This window comes from Larus michahellis, chromosome Z, assembly GCF_964199755.1.
Source record: "Larus michahellis chromosome Z, bLarMic1.1, whole genome shotgun sequence".
Classification (NCBI taxonomy): domain Eukaryota; kingdom Metazoa; phylum Chordata; class Aves; order Charadriiformes; family Laridae; genus Larus; species Larus michahellis.
Genome location: NC_133930.1, coordinates 43,910,541 through 43,932,383, shown reverse-complemented (window position 1 = coordinate 43,932,383; position 21,843 = coordinate 43,910,541). Strand labels below are relative to the sequence as shown.

The 21,843-nt window shown below is 44.6% G+C and overlaps 1 protein-coding gene across 9 annotated transcripts in view; it reads left to right on the top strand.

Annotated features, from left to right (window-relative positions):
• The first annotated feature begins 1,330 nt into the window (after positions 1–1,330).
• AGTPBP1 (ATP/GTP binding carboxypeptidase 1) overlaps positions 1,331–21,843 on the top strand; it is an 81,714-nt gene continuing 61,201 nt past the window's right edge. For 5 of the 9 annotated variants that reach the window (XR_012584885.1, XR_012584884.1, XM_074569643.1 and 2 more), the window contains exons 1-3: positions 1,341–1,524; positions 12,537–12,668; positions 13,694–13,764. Coding sequence is in view for 4 of the 9 variants with exons in the window: in XM_074569643.1 (XP_074425744.1) it covers positions 13,733–13,764 (32 nt within the window). In the remaining 5 variants the exon portion in view is untranslated. Of the gene's footprint in view, positions 1,525–1,620; positions 1,820–12,536; positions 12,669–13,693; positions 13,765–21,843 lie in introns of those variants that run through there. The other 4 variants (XM_074569644.1, XM_074569646.1, XM_074569647.1 and 1 more) reach the window with 4 other exon arrangements.

Below are 21,843 nucleotides of genomic sequence, written 5' to 3'. Positions count from 1 at the left end.
ACTTGCCAATAAAGCAGCTTTGCTCTGTGTAAGGAAGGTATAGACAGATGTGTATGTTCTCTGCACAGATCATCTGTGGACCGTTGCATGGATGAAGAATAGAACTTGCCTTTCTAACACTGTAACAGCATCTGACTTAATGGAGTAACAAGAAGTAACTGTGAGCAATTCTTGAGGGGAACCAGCCCTAAGGAGGAGTTGCTGTCACCCAAAACGCACAGCTACTCCCTAAACAGTATAAGAGTCTTGAGTATCTTTGTTCCTGTCTTTGCGAGTGGAATAAACTATGGTGTGTAAAACAGTAGTTGCAAGTGCTGTAGCCAGGTGTATGTATTTTGAAAGGCAATATGAATAAAAGTGTATACAATTCAAAGGATCTGAAATCTGCTCTTTACGAAATGGGTAGCTTCATGGTTACACAATGTTATTGGGAAATGAACTCTCCGTATTTCTAGTAGGGATTGTGCCTTTGTCATTTGCTGTTATTGGTAGAAAAGAGATTTGAACTGGATTTCAATTTACCAGCCTTCACTAAAGGGCTGCTGCTTCTTTTTAAGTTTTGTAAACTATCAATATAAAGATTCAACCTCGTAATCTTAGGAGTTTCCTTGCTTCGAGGGACTTCATGAAAAAGGAAATATTACTTCTTTGTTGTTGGAGTGGCTCACAACTGAGCACAAAGAGGTTAGTTTGCTGTAAAGTGTAATGGTGTTGACGTGTATGAAGTAGTATTTCCCTTTTGCAAACATCTGGAGGGAAAGGAGGGGGGTGGGAAGAGAAGGGAATGAAGCCTTTGGCTTTTACAAATCACTAATCTGAGTTTTCTTACGTCCTCCAGTGCCTCCCCAGAGGCCTAGGCAGAGGGATCGGTGGCTTCACTGCAGCTGCGAGTACTCACCTGCCGAGGCAGCCGGGCTGCGCGGGTTCCGCCGGGCGGGGGAAGCACCACGGGGAGGCGGGGAGCGGCCGGTGCCAGGGGCCACGCTACCGGCGAGGCAGATCCAGGGGACTCCGTCATGCTGATCCCCCAACCGTACCAGTCCCAGGCGCCTCTCGCTTCGTGCAGTCGCTGCCTCAAGGCCGCCCGCCCCCTCCTCCTTCTCCCCCGCCACCCGGCCCTGGCCGCCGGCGCGGCGCCTCAGTGGCCGCAGGGAAGGCCGGCAGGGGCGGGAGAGCGCAGCCCAGGTGAAGGCCTACCCGCCTTCCCCCAGCAGCCGCTGGCTCCGCTCCGTTTCTCTCCCGCCGGGCAGCAGCGGCCGGGGCGGCGCAGAGCCGCCGCGCAGGCCGGGCACCGCGCTCCCCCCGCCGGCGGCGGCGCCTGCGCGAGTCCGGGGTGCGGCGGGACGGGGGGGGGCCGTGACGCGCTGCGGTGCGGGCAGGTTCCTACCGCCGCCGCTCGCATGAAGACGGTGGGGGCGCAGCGCGGAGCCGCCGCCCCGCCGCGGCCCGGCGCCCCCGCCTGAGCGCCGCGGGGTGCGGGGTATCCCCCGCTGCCACACCCGGCCCTCGGGACGGCGGCTAAAGGTGAAGCCCCGCGGGCGGGCATCGCTCTCGGCATCGCGGGCCGCAGCGGGGTTAGGGCCGGGCGGGGCGAGGCGCCCGCGGGGAGGGACTGGGGTTGAGGCGAGGTGAGGCGAGGGGAGGCGAGGCGGGGCCCGCCCAGCCACCGGCTTTTCCTCGCGCAGGCACCCGCGGACCGGGCGCTGGCGGCCCCCGCCGCTGTTGGGGAGCGGCGGGTGTGCGCGGGCACCCGCCGCCGCGCTCTCCGGGAGCCGCGCCCAGCGCGTCCCCACCTGCGGAGATGGTTACGGACCCTGCGGTAGGAGCGGCGCCGGGGCCTGGTGGGGGTTCGGCGTAGCCGGCGGCCGAGGGGTGCGGTGCGGGGCCCTTCAGCCGCGCTTCCCGGCTGTGCGAGGCGGCTGTACAGCAAGACTTGGTCGTTCCGCTGAGCGGGAAGGCCGTGGGAGACCCCTGGTCCTGCGGCCTCCTGACGGCGCGGGTCCGTGGCCCCTGCCCGGCCTCGCGTGGTAGCGGCGTGGAAAACAGGGCGGCCGGAGTAACGCTAGGTTCGTGCACCGTGCGGCACGGCCGGCTGGACGGCCGCTTGACCTAACGCCCCTTGGTAGGAGTTTATTCACGTTTTGGCGTCTTGTTTTTTTTTTTTTCCCTTTCCTGCCTCCTCTCACAGCTGTGGAAATGTAGCACAGCAAGTATTCCACCAGGCGCCGGTGCAGATGCTCGGCACAGAGAATCGGGGAAACAGGCTGCACGTCGTGGGGCGGGTGGTGTTTTCCTTAAGCATAAACTTCTTTCAGGCACGGAGCTTTGTCAGATGTTTAGGTATCCTGACCTGGATGAACTTCCACTATGTGCACTTAACAGCTGTAAGCTTTCCGTGGTACGTTATAGGCAGAGGTGAAATTTTTCTGTGTACCCGTATGATGTAAAAACACTATGAAACTTCTGTAGAGCCTTATGGTACGAATGTTGATTTTTTTGTGTATTTGTTTTTCTGTCATGAGGGAATTAGCTTTCCAAGACGTGTATTCCCATTAATGGCGTTCTTTTAGAGAAATACATGTGTGAACTACGTTCATAGGTTATATTTCATGGAAAGGCTTCCCTGTTCTGCAGGTGGTATTTTGGTGCTGCACATAATGATGGGTGACAGGATGCTGCTGATGGGATAGCCCCACCTTCTGGTTAGTCCTTCAGTGAAATCATACTTGTGACTTAAAGAGTTTTTCTGGAAATTATAGCTCATGATATGCATTGTGAATGCGAGTCTGTGTTGGAATATCTTTTTATTTTTTGGGCTGGGGAGTGACAAGGTAATATCCTTTTCTGGTGACCTTCCTATTTAATGTCAAGATTATCACATGCTGATCTTTCAGCAGAACAAATTTTTATTGTTAGTTTCTGATGTCTCCGTTTCCTACTGTGTTTTTCTTTATGCCAGCATAAATTAAGAAAAGTACATTATTATTTTTTTTTAAAGCTTTGTAAAAATAATTTTCTCCTTTCATTTTTTTTCAAAAAGGTGGGAAAGAATGCCAAACCAAGGAGTAGTCTTAGTTGGTAAAGTGATACCTGATCTATGTTTGTGTGAAGTGATACCTGATCTCAGGCTTAGCTTTCAGTTCAGGTTTTGGAGATGGCAATTCTCATACTTAAGTTTTCATATTTAAGAAGTTCACAAATCTTCTTGTAAATTGGAAGCTTTTGAACTTGAAAAATACTTATTTCTCTTGGTGATAAATGGTAACTCACAATCAGCTGGTTGTGGTATTAGTCAGCTTACTGCTGCTGGGAGCAACTTCCCTGAAATTATGTGTGAAAAGCTACAATTAGAGAGGGAAAACTCGGGAGAAGGCTCTCTGAAGTCCCCTTGGCTTACAGAAGGAGCTTGCTATTTCACCTCGTGTTTAGGTTTTAGTCTATGGAAGAGATTCAGCTTGTCACTCAGCAACTTGTCAGCAATGTATCTTATGATTAGAGACTTTGCAGTCTTTAAAATTCATGGTGATACTCTGCTGGACATATCTGGGAACCACCTGTTTTTTGGCTCGCAACATGTTAGTTGAAACTTCTCCTTGAATTCCAATATCTGTGAGCTGCTTGCTCTTAGGAGATTGCTCCCGCGATTTGAATTTCTAATGTCCAAAAGAACCGAGTGCTACTCAGGTCACCCCGGCCCTGGACTGTAACTGCAGCAACCGAAAGTGTTTAAGTCCTTGAACAACTTAGAGGGGAAGTCTGGTTTCTTGGAGTGAGTATGAGCGTGCTGAACAAGGCAGCTGCTTGTATGAGTGCTTAGGAGGGATTTGTGATGGCAGTGCATCTCTGGGTATGTTTTCAAGCCCTGCCACTATCCACAGCTTAACTGTCCAATATCCTGTGCTAAGCATCAAGAAGATTATGGACTGTTCAGTGTGTGTCCTGGATACGTGGGCAGTTCAGCATGGTTTACATTTGGAAATACAGTTTTGTGACGGTTAAACATAGAAAGAATGGAAGTAGGGGGGGAGGAGGGGAGCACCCAAACATCCTTCCTTTCTTTTGCAACAGCTGCAGAGGAGGCAGGCCTGAAACTCATCCTAAAAGCTTAATGTATTAAAAGGCACGTATAAATTTTCACTACATCTTTAAAAAAACCTTACAATTTATGAGAAGGAGGATGTCCAGGGTTTTGCATTCTGGAGGTAGGTAATACTGTTGTAATTGCTTCAAGTATAATTCATAAGCTAAATGGTACAAATCAAGGTTTTCAAAGTAAGAATTGTTGCTGAGAGTTTTAGGGATTGTGCGAGGATTGTGTTTCTGCGTACTAATGAGGTTGAAGGGCTGGAAGTATAGTTGAGTAGGTAAATTTGTAACATGGAGCTACAGATTTCTTTTCTTGTCTTTTTTTATTTCTGGATTAAAACCAGGCTTGAGGGTTTGCTTTAACTCAGCTGGTGAACTATCAAGTCTAATTGTCTGTGTTGATTTCTTTACAGACCAACCTTAGCTGTCAAGAGAGTGTAAGCCAAAAGAGCAGTCACTGGGTTAGAAGCTGGGAAGCACCTCTGACATTTAGCACTGTATCAATGAAGCGTTTCCAAGAGCTGGGGAAAGTTACTGGGTTTCCAGTTCTTGTTCGGTTTTTGGTCTAGGGAAATGCGTAGTTTCTACTATGACTGTCCTTTCCCTCCTGGCTATTTTTATTGCCCCCTCTCCGTGCCATTCACCTTCTACCTGATGAAAGGGTTATGCTAGCTGGGCAAGAAGTAGCTGACTTTTGCAGTATTTCTGTCAGCTTAAATCACGCAAGCTTTGAATGTGATACTCTGTGAGCCTGGTGATGGCAAGTTTGTCGTGTCTGGAAGAGTAACCTTATGCTTGCTGTGCTCGTAACTTTCTAGGAGCTTCTTTCCAGGCAAGAAATGAAGTACTGTTTTCTTATTTTGCTCTTTTCCTGATTTTTTTTTTTTTTAAGGGACTCACTATTGGATATTTACAGCTTTTTTTTGGCTACACGTATCAGACTTTGTTTTTACAGTTAAGTGGATTGGTGGTAAGCGGCTGCATGACATAGTTGGCAAGCTGCTGTTCAGGGCTTTGATGCTTCAGTCTTCTGTGTGACTTTATGTATGTCATCTTGAAAGTCTGATTATATGCTGCAGTTTATCTAGTCACGTAAAAAAGTCAACACTTTGCTATAATGCAGCAATGGGTAAACTAATCAGCTGACTCTTTTTCCTACTATAAATGTTTATAGCAAAGGGTACAAGGAAAAGGCAGTAGCTGATTTTCAGAAGTATTTTTTTTCTTTGACTAGAAAGGTTGTTAGCCTTCTCATTTTATTTTGAATTTGAAAATTTTACTCTTTTCCACCAAGAACTTAAGATTTTTTTGCGACTTAGAGGAGTTGGTTAACTTTAGTCATTAAGTAAAGGGTTATTTTCTGCCATTTCTACATGAAGTCTTACTATTAAATCTGGAAGAAAAGAATCTCTAGTTTTTCTAGTATCTTGAACAAACTTTTTTTTTCATGGAAGGAATACTTTTAGAATCATCATTTAGGTTGGAAAAGACCCTTGGCATCATCGAGTCCAACCATCAGCTCCACTCTACAAAGTTCTCCCTTACACCATATCCCTTAACACCACATCTAAACGAGTCTTAAACACACTCAGCGATGGTGACTCCACCACCTCCCTGGGCAGCCTATTCCAGTGTCTGACCACTCTTCCTGTGAAGAACTTTTTCCTAATGTCCAGCCTAAACCTACCCTGCTGCAGCTTGAACCCCATTCCCTCTTGTTCAATCGCTAATTACCTGAGAGAAGAGACCAGCACCAACCTCTCTGCAATGTCCTTTCAAATAGTTGTAGAGAGTGATGAGGTCTCCCCTCAGCCTCCTCTTCCTCAAACGAAACAGTCCCAGCTCCTTCAATTGCTCCTCGTAAGATTTATTCTCCAGGCCCTTCACCAGCTTCGTTGCCCTCCTCTGCACTCGCTCCAGCACCTCGATCTCTCTCTCATATTGAGGTGCCCAGAACTGGACATAGTACTCAAGGTGTGGCCTCACCAGTGCTGAGTACAGGGGGACAATCGCCTCCCTCCTTCTGCTGGTCACACTATTTCTAATACAAGCCAGGATGCCATTGGCCCTCTTGGCCACCTGGGCACACTGCTGGCTCATGTTCAGCCATTTGTCAATTAGAACCTCCAGGTCCTTTTCTGCCAGGCAGCTCTCCAGCCACACTTCCCCAAGCCTGTAGCGATGCATGGGGTTGTTGTGGCCCAAGTGCAGGACCCGGCACTTGGCCTTGTTGGAGCTCATACCGTTAGCATTGGTCCATCGGTCCAATCTATCCAAGTCTCTCTGTAGAGCCTCCCTATCCTCATGTAGATCAACACTCCCGCTTAGCTTCATGTCATCTGCAAACTTGCTGATGACACACTCTATGTCCTTATCAAGGTCATCAATAAAGGTGTTAAACAGAAATGGTCCCAACACCAAGCCCTGAGGGACACCACTTGTGACTGGCCGCCAGCTGGATTTAACTCCATTGACCACCACTCTTTGGGACCGCCCATCCAGCCAGTGCTTGATCCAGCAGATTGCATGCTCATCCAGGCCGTGAGCCGCCAGTTTTTCCATGAGAATTCTATGGGGGACAGTGTCAAATGCTTTTTGAAAGTCTAGGTAGACAATGTCCGCAGCCTTTTTTAATATACTCTTGGGTACGTTATAATTTTTTGATGACACTAAAAGCTTTTTCGACTCTTGCGTATTAAAGTATTAGGAAGAGATAACTGTTTAGTGTGTACTCAAAGCCATTCTGTCCTAATTCACAATTGAATTTAATTTAAGAAACAGCTGGTCCTGAAAATTCTCTCGCTTGGGGTTGTTGATTAGGACTTTAGCTCCTATGACACTTCCCCAAAGTTAGACTGGGGATGGGAAGAGTATGGTTTTGTTTCCCCGTTCTCGTAGAAGGTTCAGGAACTGGGCTAGGAATAAGCAACTTCAGAAAACAAATTTTCACTGTCACGTTCATTACAACTCTTCATGTATATGGGTTCTGTTTACTAGATTGCGGTTGAGTACAATGTAGGATTTGCCAACTTGAAATTTAGTTGTGAAGCTTGAAAGATTTCCCCAGGTTTTCAATCGCTAGCGTTTTAAGTTGGATTATAGATAATCAAAACATTTATGTATTGTACTGTGGATTGAGCTTTGAGGATACGAATCAGTTCGTACAAATAACTGTGGCATCTCAAAATGGCCTGTGAGAGTTTTAACCTAATACTAGGTCTCACGTTTTTATTAAGGAAATTATTCAAGTCCAATAACTTCGGTAGTTTGTATGGCTTTAAAATAGAAGTGTTTTCAAAACCCCCAATTTTTCATAAAAATACTTGTGGAAGATGGCACTTGGGGTACTGAACTGGGAAACAATAAGTCATGTGTGAATCAATAAATGATTGATTGAGGGGTTATTTAATGTGTAATTTATAAGCCCTTTGCAAAGAGAGAGTCATCCTTATCGTACAAGAGGACGAGATGGTGGAGGCAGCACCGCTGTTTTAATAGCAGTGGGCAGTCCTTACTGCTGCCAAAGGAAGAGCACTGTGCTGTCCTGGTGAATGCTTCTTGTATAATCTCAAGTAACATACTGCAGTTTTCCGGATTGTGCAGGGATATTTCTGGGGTTTTGCTCTATACTCCGGGTAGTTTGCTTTTTGGTACTAAGACAGCGAGGCTTGCTGCCACGTCTTGCTGCTCATCCTAAATTTTCAGCACAGGGCCTGTTTCTACAAGGGTAAATTTACTTAGATAAATAGTCTGTTCCTGCAAACAACTTACTTCTTCATGTAGTTTACTTTTTTAAGCATAGTATTTTGGAATTAAGATTGCCGAGAGCCCAAAGAATGCAGTAGTCTTTTTATATGGTTGTGTTTAAACAGGCTTTTTCAATGTCTTGAAAAAGAATATTTCAACTTAGGAACAACTGCTGGGATTTTGGGTTATGTGAAATGATATGCTATGAAAGGCCAGTTTGCTTCTGGTTTAATCTGCACTAGGACTGGGGGGGACTCGTGTACTTCTGTGAGAGGTAAAAATGTCTTTTGGAAGCATAGTCTAGAATGCAATCACCTGATCTAGTGAAGGGTTTTGATTTACTGTTTTTCTGCCTAGCATTTATGAAATTTTAAATCATTACATGTTTTCTCAGTTCGTGCCTAGTTCCTAGTTATTTTTTAATTCATTGCTTTTTGACACAATTCTGTCCTCTGAACTTTTGTATTCCTTCCTTTTTGCATACTAGGTTTTTTTTATACTACAGAGTTTACAAAGATTTTGCTTAGTTACTTGCTTCCACTATTGGTAAATAAGTCTGCAACAAAGAAGTGACTTACTTTGCTGTGCATGTGTTCATTGTTATTTTTTCTATACCTTTCAAATCAGTAACTCCATGATGAGCATACATGAAGTCTGAGCTCTGTCTTTAAAAGTACGTTGAGATGCACCTAGCTTTGGGTACAAAGCAACACATGGAAATACATGTAGATGAACAATCTTGCAGGTTTTGCAAACCTATTATGATAGAGCTACAATAGAACTGAAGCTTTGTTTTGTCTTTTCATTAATATGATTTGATATGTGGTTTTCGTAACTCATTTATTTATGATAATAAAATATCTTCTTTCAATATATAGTGAACAGACTCAAAAAAAGGCTTTTCTTTATAAAGTATACTAGTTAAGAAAAGGAGTTTGTGGAGAATAAAACCACAAAAAATAGAATATCCTGCAAGTAAACCAGATTTAATAGTACCAGTAAACTTTGTATATCCATACTTAGTTTTGATTTTTCTAGTTTCATTAGAAGAAAAGAACGGTTGTCTTTGGAATGTAGTTACATGGTACTTTTCGGGAAAGTCCTAGTATTAACCAGGGTAAATTTCAGAGGTCTCTGGCTTTCTTAAGGAGTTTCTTTTCTGGGTTGTTTTGCTTGTTTGTTTTTCTTGTGTGTGGGGGTGTGTGTGTAGGTTTGTTTGTTTTTTGTTTTCGTTTGGTTTTTTGAGGGGGATTGGCATTTTAAGAAAAGAAAATACGAAGATACTGTAAATTTTTTAGTTACACTTACCTGTCCACGACAGTCACGCTCCATGTTAAAGTATTTTGGTCAATTGAAGCATGTGAATTCTGTTTATGTAAACTCAGAATCTCTTCCAGCTTCAGTAGCAGACAGATTATCTTTGCTTTCCCTAAGAGACAGTTCTAATAGCAGGACTTTAGCATGAAAAATGGAATTTTTTCAGCCTGCATGGTCTCAAGAGGTAAGCTTTATCTGGCATGTGTTGTATGTTTTGCTTTCGAGCACGTCTGTTTTTATGGCAGAGTCATTTTGTGCTGTCTGACTAGTACTGCTCCCTTGGCTTGCCATTAGCTTGCAGGGTACTGTTAGATCTGCTTTCCATGGCAGTTGTTTGAAAACATACTCTTTCGGGAGACTTTCCATTGCAAGAAAATGGGCTTGATGGCTAGACAGTCTTGTATAATTCCCAAATATAGAGAGATATTTTGAATGTATGTATAAAAAACTTCCAGTTTCAGTGAAAAAGAAAAAAGGGGGGGGGGGCGAAAGTCAACCATGAAAGCAGAGCTGCTGTTGGTTAAAATAATTGAGCTTCAGATGTGACGTTACTCTGTGTTTAATATATGAGAATTTCCTTCGGATGTGATGTTATCAAAATGATAATGAAAGTACTCAGCATTGACGTAATGGTGACTATGCGTTTTTTTCCTTATTATGTTTGTAAATTAGAGTAAGGATTGGAGTTTGGTTTTGTTTCTGCCTTCTTTACTGTCCCTTAGTCATTAATGGAAGGTAAAAGGCAAAACAATTTACAGTGAATACACTTAACTGCAGGTTCCAGTGCATTTAAGCCATACATCAGTGTACTGAGTTTAATTTGATTTCTTCAGTTTTATTTAGAGATGGCTGTTCAGAGCATGTATAAATTCTACCCGGATGGCTTGCACTAAATAAGGGGTATACTCACTGTCCACTGAAATACGTGCATCAGTTGAAGTACCATAATCTTAAAGAAAATGCAAGCAGAGCAATGTGACAGTGTATGCAAAGTATTTAGTTAGTAGCATTTACTTCTTTTTTTTAATTCCCTCTTTCCATTAATAGGTAGAGGATTGTGAGTAAATTTGATGATTAGGTGGCTTTCTACTGTGGTATGAAGTTCCTGATATTTGTGTGAAAACGAAAAAGGATTCCTCTAGGAGAGAAGACAAACAAGGGGAGTGGGGCAGGCACTGGCCTGATTTTAGTGAAGGGGATTTTTATTGATTTGCCTATATTTTTGAAACGGATGGCATCTTAGGTTTCTCTTCCCTCAAAGCAGCGGATCTAGGATCACAAAAGTAAATGAATGCCTAAAATGGGAATGGGACTTTGATTTCTGGAAGAGTTGGGATCCAGTTTTGACTGTGCAACAGATACAGATATGTGAGATCAGGGAAAAAGAGAGTTTGTTTGGTATCCCTAGTGAACGCTTTTGGCAAGAAACATCACAAGTACCTGATGTGTGATCTTCAGAGACTGCAGTAAGGAAGGAAACCTCAAACCTGGCAGTTGGCAAAGAAAAGTCCAAATCTAAAAGTTTCTTCATCCACATGGGGAGAACTAGGGCTGATTCTGATATAAGAGAGGATGGCACCACCTGGATTCTGTGACCCTGGTCATAATTCCTTTACGTTTTCTTGCAGAAGCCCTGAGGTCCAGTCACCTGTGCTAGCAGAATGGTATTAGTAGCAAGCGTTAAGATCACAGTACCAGAATTACGAATTCCCCTTTCATGCCCCATGCAGGTTTCTACTTGTGTCAGTAAAATGTCTTCTGAATCCTGTTACAATGTGTGACGAGAATTACTGCTTGCCTGGAGAGGCTGAGCATCTTAGTGTTCTTTTAATGCATATAAATCAATTTAGTATTGATGAAGGTGGTGTCCTTATGAGTCTTCTGTGGTCTAACAGGCACTCCCAGTAATGCCTAATAGATGCGCCTGAATATGAGGTCTGAATGAAATGGTGCCAGTTCTTTTCTTTAGCCATTGTTTTGAGCAAAAGAAAATAATTTTGTAATAGTGCTCACCATTTTGTGCAGTAGCTTTGTGGTTAGAATATTCATCCAAGAAGTAGGAGTCTGGTTTCCATATTATTCTGTTACATTTTAGCACATGCCAAAGCTTACATGAAAGGTAAATATTGAGGGGTATCCTCTGCCCTTTTGCACAAGCTTTGTCAATGAGTGGCAAAGTTTCATAGGGCTGAAAAGACAGATCAGTAGAGGAGGTGAGTCAGTGGCTCAGTGACAAAGAATTCACCTACAAGGGAGACAAACATGTCACATAGGCACGTCTTTGTTTTTCTGTGGAGAAAGGAAAAGTTGAAGATTATGTATAACTTCTTGCAGTTCATTTACGTTATCTTGGTGTTGGTGGCATTATTATAGTGAGTGCAGCTTTCTTACTTGGAACTTTACCTGTCTGGAGAAGTTTCCTATGAAGAAGCTGCCTGTTTCCCTGGTGCAGGTGGGAGGATGGAGGGGATAGCATTCCACAGAAAATACGAAAAGGCAGAGGAAGATTGCACAGAATCCAGCACATGTCAACTTGGAGTTTAATGAGTCAGCACTTCCTGCTCTCCTCTGTTCCCCTCCAGCTTGAGGCTTATTTTTATTAATTGTTGTTGTTGGTCTTTTAAATGTGGAAGAACTTAGGCTAATTTACCCTGTGCCCTGCTGCCACTGGCAGGCAACTGAGACTCATGCACCTTCTGCTTTTACCTTTCCATCAATCCTTTATTCAAAATAAGCATAATATTAAAAGTTTTTTAAATAGTTTAGAAGTGACGTCTTTGTATCACCTAGTAAAATGCTAAAGAGAGATTTTGTTGCTTTAGTATGCATAACTGTTCCACCACAACTCTCTGGTTTGCTGATATGTGCATTTTTATCTCTTTTATTTTTCTCCCTGCTCCTTCTCACTGTTTTTCTTGTTTGTTTGTTTTTTTGTTTGGTGGGTTTTTGTGTTGTTTTTTTGTTTGGGTTTTTTTTTTTTGCGAGGGTTCCTGTGCTTTTTCTTATCTGCTTGTCTTTTCCTGTTGACCTGGACCATTTGCACATTAGTGCTTACCAAAATACTTTGTGGTGAATTTAGAGCAAAACAAATTAAGACCTTGCAGTTCAAGATAGTTCAGCTCTGTAGCTGGCTCCACTTGTACAGCAGTTCAGTACACTATAATATGTAGACGCTGTTGGCACTGGCAGACTGTTCATCATCTGTCTGACAGCGGGTCAACACTGCAAGCAAAACGGCACTTGGCTATTTGAATTCAAGAATCTAGTATTTTCTCCCCAGTAAGACCTGCAACCTGGTTAGAATAATCCAGACTCTATAACTTATGAAGTTGTCTGCATTGTGATGCACACAGCTATTCTTCTCTAACTATTCATTTTCTTTGAAGGAAGTCAAGATAGTTTACATGTGAAGGGTACTTGAAGAAATCTAGGACACCTGTTAACTTGAGTCAAGCTGGAATTCTTGTGAAAAGTTGAGCAGTTGCTTGCTGGCTGCTGGGAAAAGATTCTGCTTTCAGGTAAGCCTGGAAAGAAGCTTGATTCATACTTCATCTGCCTTAGGGTTTTAGTAGTTGTGGAGTGGAATTTACCAGTAATAAAACCCTGATTATTTTATGTGCTGAATAACAAGATTTTGAGAAGTCTTACAGATTTCTTTTTTAGGGGGGTGCAGGGCTCTGTGTGTGTGCTTGACTGAATTTCTTGCCTGTATTTCCTAAGAGAACGAGTGCTTTATTTTCTTCATTCTCCACCACCCGTATCTTTGAACATCATTTTTTCCTTTTACTCTGTCTTCTACCTTAAAACTAACCACTGTGCCCTTTGACAACACTGTTGTGTTTGTTGTTGTTTTTCCAGTGGGAGCGTTTGTCATTCATACTAAATCCCAAATGCTACTGAGGTTCAGTTAATGGTCCTGTAGACTGCAACCTTAATTGCTTGGAGGCACCGTTTGAGGAAGCGGTGTACCCTGAGGACACTATGTCCTTAAAAGGATAGGAAAATTGAGTTCTTAGCACGATATGGTTTCTGTCCAAGAAATGTATTCAGGTCTTGCTTAAATAAGAACACCAAACACTCCATGTTTCTCCCTGTGCCTCTAGTCCTGGTTATCCTATAGGTACATGAAATGGCAGTCATAAATAAGTCTGTTGTGGCATCTCACAACATTGTCAGTTAAGTTTAAAGAAGTGTATTTACTGGCTTCAGCAAAAGCTTTCTTCAATAAAATTCTGTCATGGACATGAAAATATTGTCTGTTAAGTAACTGATATGAATTTCTGTTTTATTGTAATCAGGCTCTCTGAGCTTCGTAGGACTGAATTATAATGCAGAATCATACTCTATAATTATATTGCAATAGTTTATTTTAAAAGCTGGATCAAATAAATTGAAGAGAGAAGAGCTTGTGACAGTGTGGAGAAACGTAATCAATGGGAATTAACTTGTTTAATGCTTCTAGTATAGAGACATCCAATATGGTGGTAGCATTTCATCATTAAAGAACAAAGATATTGATAATTTTTAGTTTAATATCTTCCAGGTTATTGGAGATGGTGATTTGAAGAATCAGGTTTCCGATATGAACAAATTAAAAACATCATCTGAAAAAAGGTAAATTTAAAACTATAGTGACTTCTCAACAATCAAGCTATTTGAGATTTGTGAAAAAGCAGTCTTTATCTTAATATTAAGATAAAAAAAAATATACATTATGGGTCCCTAGTAAGTATGTGTAAGTTGATATCCTGAAACACTGACGGAGTCAATACTGGTTAGCATAAAGTAGCTTCACATTTAATAAATAACTTTTTAAATGTAAAAATTTCAGTGTATGTTCAAATATAAAATATACATTAAATTTCATTGAAACAATTATCAATAAATTTAGTCATTTCCTGCAAACATTGGCAAAACATAAAATTACTTTTACTGAAGGAATTAAAGGCCAAGTTTATAATACTATATAAGAAGCCATGAATTTGTCATAAGAAGCATATCATTCTCTGACAGTCCTGCAATCCAACATAGATCTAGGATAAACAAGAGTGAGATTACAGAAAGGTTTCAAGCGTTGCAAAGTTGTGTTTGTTATTTTCATGATAACTTGTTTTAGCAAATATCTGAAAAAGTCACGAGATTATCTATGGAAAGCAACATGTTTGTTAAGCATCAGGAAACTATTGAAAGGCTTTCTTTCTGTCTTTACTCCTTTCTTAAGCTATCACAGGTTAAAACACCTCGTTAAATCAAACCATCTAATCAGATTTAAAAAAAAACATGGCAAAATAGAGATTTTTAGCTTAGGTCTTAGTTCTCTGAAATACCAGTTATTTTCTAAATGAGTGGATGAATTTGCATGAAGGACATGCTTTACTGTGCGTTGAAGTTATATCTTGTGATGGATTTAAAATTTGAATTTAAATGCTTGCATTTAGAATCATCTTTGCTTTTGCTGACTTCAGCAGTGGAATGGCTTGATATCAGAGAGTGGCCATTCCTGTTTGTTTGAGGAATGGATCAAAAGAAATAGTAAAGAAACTATCATGTTTTCTACTTATGATATATTAGTTTCTTAGGTATCATGATAAGCAAAGTCAAACTCTCAGTCAGCAATGGGTATTCTTGGAAATAATACTAATTATAATACATAAAGTATACTATCACAAAAATTACTAGATTTTTGCAGAGTGGCTACTAAAGTGCCATTTATTCTTCTTTAGTTATTGAATTAAAATGGAAGTTTCCATCCTGCAATTCAAAATAGTTGTTCCATAAACCGTGAATAAATTACGGTGAATTTATTGTACAGAGATAGCTATGAACTTATCAGAAATACCAGCTTGCTAAAGATTATTTGGTAACTGGGGAGGTGGTTGAGGGGAAAAAAAATTAGAAAAGGTTTGCCTTGTGATAAAATGAAAACAAACTCAGGAGAAGCCTACCTACTTTAAAATAGTTTTTTAAAGGCTCACTGTAACATGCTGTCGTGGTTTAGCCTCAGATGGCAACAAAGAACCACGTGCCGCTCGCACGTGCCTTCCTAATACAGGAAGGATCGTAAGAAAAGGCAAGACTCTTGGGTTGGGACAAAGGCAGTTTAACAGAACAGCAAAGGGAACATGCAAACAACAACAACACGGACAGGGGAATATACAAACGCGATTACGGAACCGCCGCTCCCCCCGGCCGGACCCGGGACGCCCCAGCCCGCTTTTAAGCAGCAACTTCCTGCCCCCTCCCCCGGCAGCTCAGGGTGGGCGTGGCTCACATGGCATGGAATACCAGGAAAAGTTAACCCTAACCCCACCGGAACCAGGACATTATCCACCCCTTATTCCATACCATCTATGCCATGCCCAGCAGGTTCCAATGAATTGCCACCACTTTCCCCTGTTATATATATATATATATACACACACATATAATGCCCTTAGTTTATGGGTCATCCCTCCAAAGTGTCCATTGAGTTCTTTTAATCCACGGCTTTGGGCTCCATTTGTTAGAACAGTCTCTCAGGGCAGGTGAGATGCTGGGTGGTGCTGGTCTGTTGCATGCTGTATTTTTCGGAGCTGGTGACTGGTGCACCTGGTGTGGCTCATGCACGCAGTCCGTGGGCTGAAGATGTAGATCTTGAGGAAACTGCTGGGCGCCAGCTGCTGAGATCAGTTCTTATCCCATCATCCCTGTGCCTTACTTGTAGTACAACTGATATCAATTATAGCAATGAGGACATACAGTGACAGTGTTACTTATCAATTAACAGCACACAATCTGATTCATTGGCTATTCTCGCCCAAAATCAGATCCCCATGAGGTACACATCGGACTTCCCCATCCTGCCGCATCACCCACCAAGTGCACCCAGGTCCTTGGGCAAAAGCGATCCCACGGATGGGTTTGCCTTTGCCTGAGGCAGGACTAACCCAGACTGTCTTCCCTAGCATATTCTTCATATGCACTACGGGGACTTTATCCCCTTCTATGGTACGTGGAAGTTTTGATTGGGCAGGGCCAGCCCGATTGTTAGATCCCCTGGTGTTAACTAGCCAGGTAGCTTTTGCTAAATGTGTATCCCAGTGTTTGAAAGTCCCACCACCCATTGCTCTCAGTGTAGTTTTTAACAGTCCATTGTATCGTTCTATCTTCCCAGAGGCTGGTGCGTGATAGGGGATGTGATACACCCACTCGATACCATGCTCTTTGGCCCAGGTGTCTATGAGGCTGTTTCGGAAATGAGTCCCGTTGTCCGACTCAATTCTCTCTGGGGTACCATGTCGCCACAGGACTTGCTTTTCAAGGCCCAGGATAGTGTTCTGGGCAGTGGCATGGGGCACAGGGTATGTTTCCAGCCATCCGGTGGTTGCTTCCACCATTGTGAGCACATAGCGCTTGCCTTGACGGGTTTGTGGCAGTGTGATATAATCAATCTGCCAGGCCTCCCCATATTTGTATTTCAGCCATCGCCCTCCATACCAAAGAGGCTTCAAACGCTTGGCTTGTTTGATCGCAGCGCATGTCTCACATTCATGGATGACCTGTGCAATAGTGTCCATGGTCAAGTCCACCCCTCGGTCACGAGCCCATCTATATGTCGCATCTCTCCCTTGATGGCCTGAGGAGTCATGGGCCCACCGAGCTATGAATAGTTCACCCTTACGTTGCCAGTCCAGATCCACTTGAGCCACTTCAATCCTAGCGGCCCGATCCACCTGCTGGTTGTTCTGATGTTCCTCCGTGGCCCGATTCTTCGGTACATGGGCATCTACATGGCGTACTTTCACAACCAGATTCTCTATCCGGGCAGCAATATCTTTCCACAGTTCAGCAGCCCAGATGGGTTTGCCTCTGCGCTGCCAGTTGCCCTGCTTCCACTGCTGTAACCACCCCCACAGAGCATTTGCCACCATCCATGAGTCAGTGTAGAGATAAAGTACTGGCCATTTTTCTCGCTCAGCAATGTCCAAAGCCAGCTGAATAGCCTTCACCTCTGCAAACTGGCTCGATTCACCCTGTCCCTCACTGGCTTCTGCAACCCGTCGTGTAGGACTCCACACAGCAGCCTTCCACTTTCGATGCTTTCCCACAATACGGCAGGACCCATCCGTGAACAGGGCATATTTCTTCTCATTTTCTGGCAGTTTATTATATGGTGGGGCCTCTTCTGCACGCGTCACCTCCTCCTCTGGTGACATTCCGAAATCCTTGCCTTCTGGCCAGTCCATGATCACTTCCAGAATTCCTGGGCGACTGGGGTTTCCCATTCGAGTTCGCTGCGTGATCAGTGCAATCCACTTACTCCATGTAGCATCGGTTGCATGATGTGTGGTGGGGACCCTTTCTTTGAACATCCAACCCAGCACCGGCAGTCGAGGTGCTAAGAGGAGCTGTGCTTCTGTACCAACTACTTCCGAAGCAGCTCGAACCCCTTCCTATGCTGCCAATATCTCTTTTTCTGTTGGAGTGTAGCGGGCTTCGGATCCTCTGTATCCACGACTCCAAAACCCTAGGGGTCGACCTCGAGTCTCCCCTGGTGCTTTCTGCCAGAGGCTCCAGGTAGGGCCGTTCTCCCCGGCTGCGGTGTAGAGCACATTTTTAACATCTTGTCCTGCCCGGACTGGCCCCAGGGCCACTGCATGGACTATTTCCTGTTTGATTTGTTCAAAAGCTTGTTGCTCAGGACCCCATTTAAAATCATTCTTCTTCCGGGTTACTTGATACAGAGGGCTTACAATTTGACTGTAATCTGGGATATGCATTCTCCAAAAACCCACAATACCTAAGAAAGCCTGTGTTTCCTTTTTACTAGTTGGTGGAGACATAGCTGCTATTTTGTTGATCACATCCATTGGAATCTGACGGCGTCCATCTTGCCATTTTATTCCTAAAAGCTGGATCTCCTGCGCAGGTCCCTTGACCTTACTTCGCTTTATAGCAAAACCAGCGTTCAGAAGGATTTGGACTATTTTACTCCCTTTCTCAAAAACTTCTTCTGCTGTGTTTCCCCATACAATGATGTCATCAATGTACTGCAGATGTTCTGGAGCTTCACCCTGTTCCAGTGCAGTCTGGATCAGTCCATGGCAAATGGTGGGGCTGTGTTTCCACCCCTGGGGCAGTCGATTCCAGGTGTATTGGACGCCCCTCCAAGTGAAAGCAAACTGTGGCCTGCACTCTGCTGCCAAAGGGATTGAGAAGAATGCATTCGCTATATCAATCGTGGCATACCACTTGGCTGCCTTGGACTCCAGTTCGTACTGGAGTTCTAGCATGTCCGGCACGGCAGCACTCAGCGGTGGCGTGACTTCATTCAGACCACGATAGTCTACAGTTAGCCTCCACTCTCCATTAGATTTTCGCACCGGCCATATGGGACTGTTAAAGGGTGAGCGAGTCTTGCTGATCACTCCTTGAACCTCTAGTTGACGAATCAGCTCATGGATGGGAATCAGAGAGTCTCGGTTAGTGCGATACTGCCGCCGATGCACCGTTGTGGTAGCAATCGGCACCTGTTGTTCTTTGACCCTCAACAACCCCACAACAGAAGAATCCTCCGAGAGACCAGGCAAGGCAGACAACTGTTTAACTTCCTCTGTCTCCAAAGCAGCTATGCCAAAGGCCCAGCGGTACCCTTTTGGGTCCTTAAAATACCCTCTCCTGAGGTAATCTATACCAAGGATGCATGGAGCCTCTGGGCCAGTCACAACGGGATGCTTTTGCCACTCATTCCCAGTTAGGCTCACTTCTGCCTCCAGTACAGTCAACTCTTGGGATCCCCCTGTCACCCCAGAAATACAAATGGGTTCTGCCCCTCTATAGCTTGATGGTATTAAAGTACACTGCGCACCCGTGTCCACTAGAGCCTTATACTCCTGTGGGTCTGATGTGCCAGGCCATCGAATCCACACCGTCCAATAAACCCGGTTGTCCCTTTCCTCCACCTGGCCGGAGGCAGGGCCCCCCTAATACTGGTCATAGTATCCATTACTCACTTCTTGCATAAATGACTTGGAAGTTCCTTCAAGAGGATCAGAAGCAAGATCAGGCCTTCTGCTTTGTCTGGGGAACGGCCCACTGGAAACTGGGGCGGCACTTTTCCTGGAGGGATCCCCTTTTGTGGTTGTCCTTCCTTGCAACTCCTGTACCCGTGTCCGCAGGATCGAAGTAGGTTGTCCATCCCACTTCCTCATGTCCTCTCCGTGGTCCCGCAGGTAGAACCACAGGGTGCCTCGTGGTGTGTACCCTCTGTACTCTCTCTCTTGAGTGGGGAAATGCCTGCTTCTAATAGCTGAGATGCTGGCCCGTGCAGGTGGGGAGTAGAACATATTCTCTTCAAGTTGGTGGACCTTCCGCGACAGGTTCTCCACAGCTGAGACAAGGGGGGAAGAGAGACTTTCTTCATATCGCCGGAGCCGGCCAGCTACCTCATCCACCGTTGGTCCCTCTTCACCTTTCCATTCCATTACTGCCAGGGAGTTGGCATATGACGATGGTGCGCTCCGTACAAACTTCTGCCACATGGGCCTTGTGCATCGCACCTCATCAGGGTCTGTGGGTAAGTCGGCATTGTCCAAGTCATAATAAATCATCTCCCGCACGGCTAATTCTCTCAGGTACTGGATACCTCTTTCCATGGTAGTCCACTTGCTTGGCTGACATACAACATCCTCACTGAAGGGGTACCTCTCCCTCATGCCTAACAGGAGTCGTTTCCAGAGGCTGAGGGCTTGGGTCTTTTTCCCAATCGCCTTGTCAATGCCGCCTTCCCTAGACAGGGATCCCAGCTGCCTGGCCTCCCTACCCTCTAATTCCAGGCTACTGGCCCCATTATCCCAGCACCGGAGCAGCCAGGTGACAATGTGCTCGCCTGAAAGTCGGCTGAAATCTTTTCACGTATCCCACAGCTCACTCAAGGATAGGGATCGAGTAATTATCTCTGGTTCTGCCTCTTCCTCCTGCTCTCGTGATGGCCCTGGTTCATCATCATCTCTTACTAAGCGAACTGATTTCTTTGTGTACTTCTTCTTCTGTATGGGGGCAACTGATACCGGCACGGGTTGGTTCCCTGGTTCAGTGGCAGTGGCTACCGCAGTGTCTGCCGCAGGGGTTGCAGCAGCCGCAGGGGCCGCCGCAGGGGCTGCAGCAGCCGCAGGGGCCGCCGGTCTGGTTTCCATCTCTTCCCCTTGAGGGTGCTGCATAATTCTGAGCAGTGCCTGGTAGATACTGGCCAGGGCCCAGCACAGCACGGTGAGTTGTGCCTCTCTAGAATAGTCACAGCATTTTCCCTTCAAATATTCTACCACTTTATCTGGGTCCTGTAATTGTTCAGGGGTGAAGTCCCAGACCATTGGAGGTGAGTAGTTCTCTAGGTACCTGCCCATGCTCTCCCACATGCCATGCCACCCCTGACTATCCAGCCTCGGAGCAGATCTCCGGGTGGTAGTCTTAAATAGTCGCTTAACCCTAAACAAGACCTGGAACGTATTCAGGAGACATAGCACTAGGAACACTCTAGTTTGAGTATCCCAAGGATATTCAAGATTCTCAAAAGCTGTCATACCTGACCCGAAGGAGAAAAGGGAGGCAAAAGGGCTGGGGAAACTATTAACAAATTCTGAGAGACGGTGTCCAATGTACAGACAGGACAACAAAACCACATAAACACCCCAAAATAGCCATCTGAACAGTGATGTTATCATATCATAAACAGATATCGCACAGGACAGCAGAATGATAATCCTCATCCCTCTTCCAGACATGGTAAACAGCATCGCAGGGAGTACATAAGCCATATAGGAATTTATGTAACACAGCCATGAGAACAAACCAAGCAACATGATGACCAGTGACTATTTAGCTAATAAAATAAATGCATACAAGAAAAAAAAAAAAACCAAACCCGTTTTTTCCACGTTCTAGTTGGATTCTGTCGTTATCTCAACCCTTCAAGCCCCACATTGGGCGCCAAAAAGGACTGTCGTGGTTTAGCCTCAGATGGCAACAAGGAACCACGTGCCGCTCGCACGTCCCTTCCTAATACAGGAAGGATCGTAAGAAAAGGCAAGACTCTTGGGTTGGGACAAAGGCAGTTTAACAGGACAGCAAAGGGAACAGGCAAACAACAACAACAACACGGATAGGGGAATATACAAACGCGATTACCGAACCGCCCGCCGGACCCGGGACGCCCCAGCCCGCTTTTAAGCAGCAACTTCCTGCCCCCTCCCCCGGCAGCTCAGGGTGGGCGTGGCTCACATGGCATGGAATACCAGGAAAAGTTAACCCTATCCCCACCGGAACCAGGACACATGCTGAAACACAGTTTGCTGTGGGGGGAGAAAACACTCGCTGATACTTCAGTGTGCTGGCTGGTCAGCCAGTAGTTTCAGAGGAAGTAGGAACAGTTGGGAAACTGAAGGCTTCTGATTACTTCCTTCATTTGACTGTTATCTTTTGGAAAGCTTCTTGCAAGGTGAGGAGCCAAAAACGATTCTAAGATAACTGAATTTTTATAAACTCACTTTATAAGTAGCTATAAGTGGCTGCCATGACAGCCATTGGAGTTACCTTTCTCATTGTGGGCACTTAGAAAGGTGTAATGATGTGTTTTAGCATTTGAGTAGTGAAAGTCGTGTACAGTGAGCGAGTGGGGAGTTGTGAATCCAGCACTTCATAATCACAGTAAGAATGCTT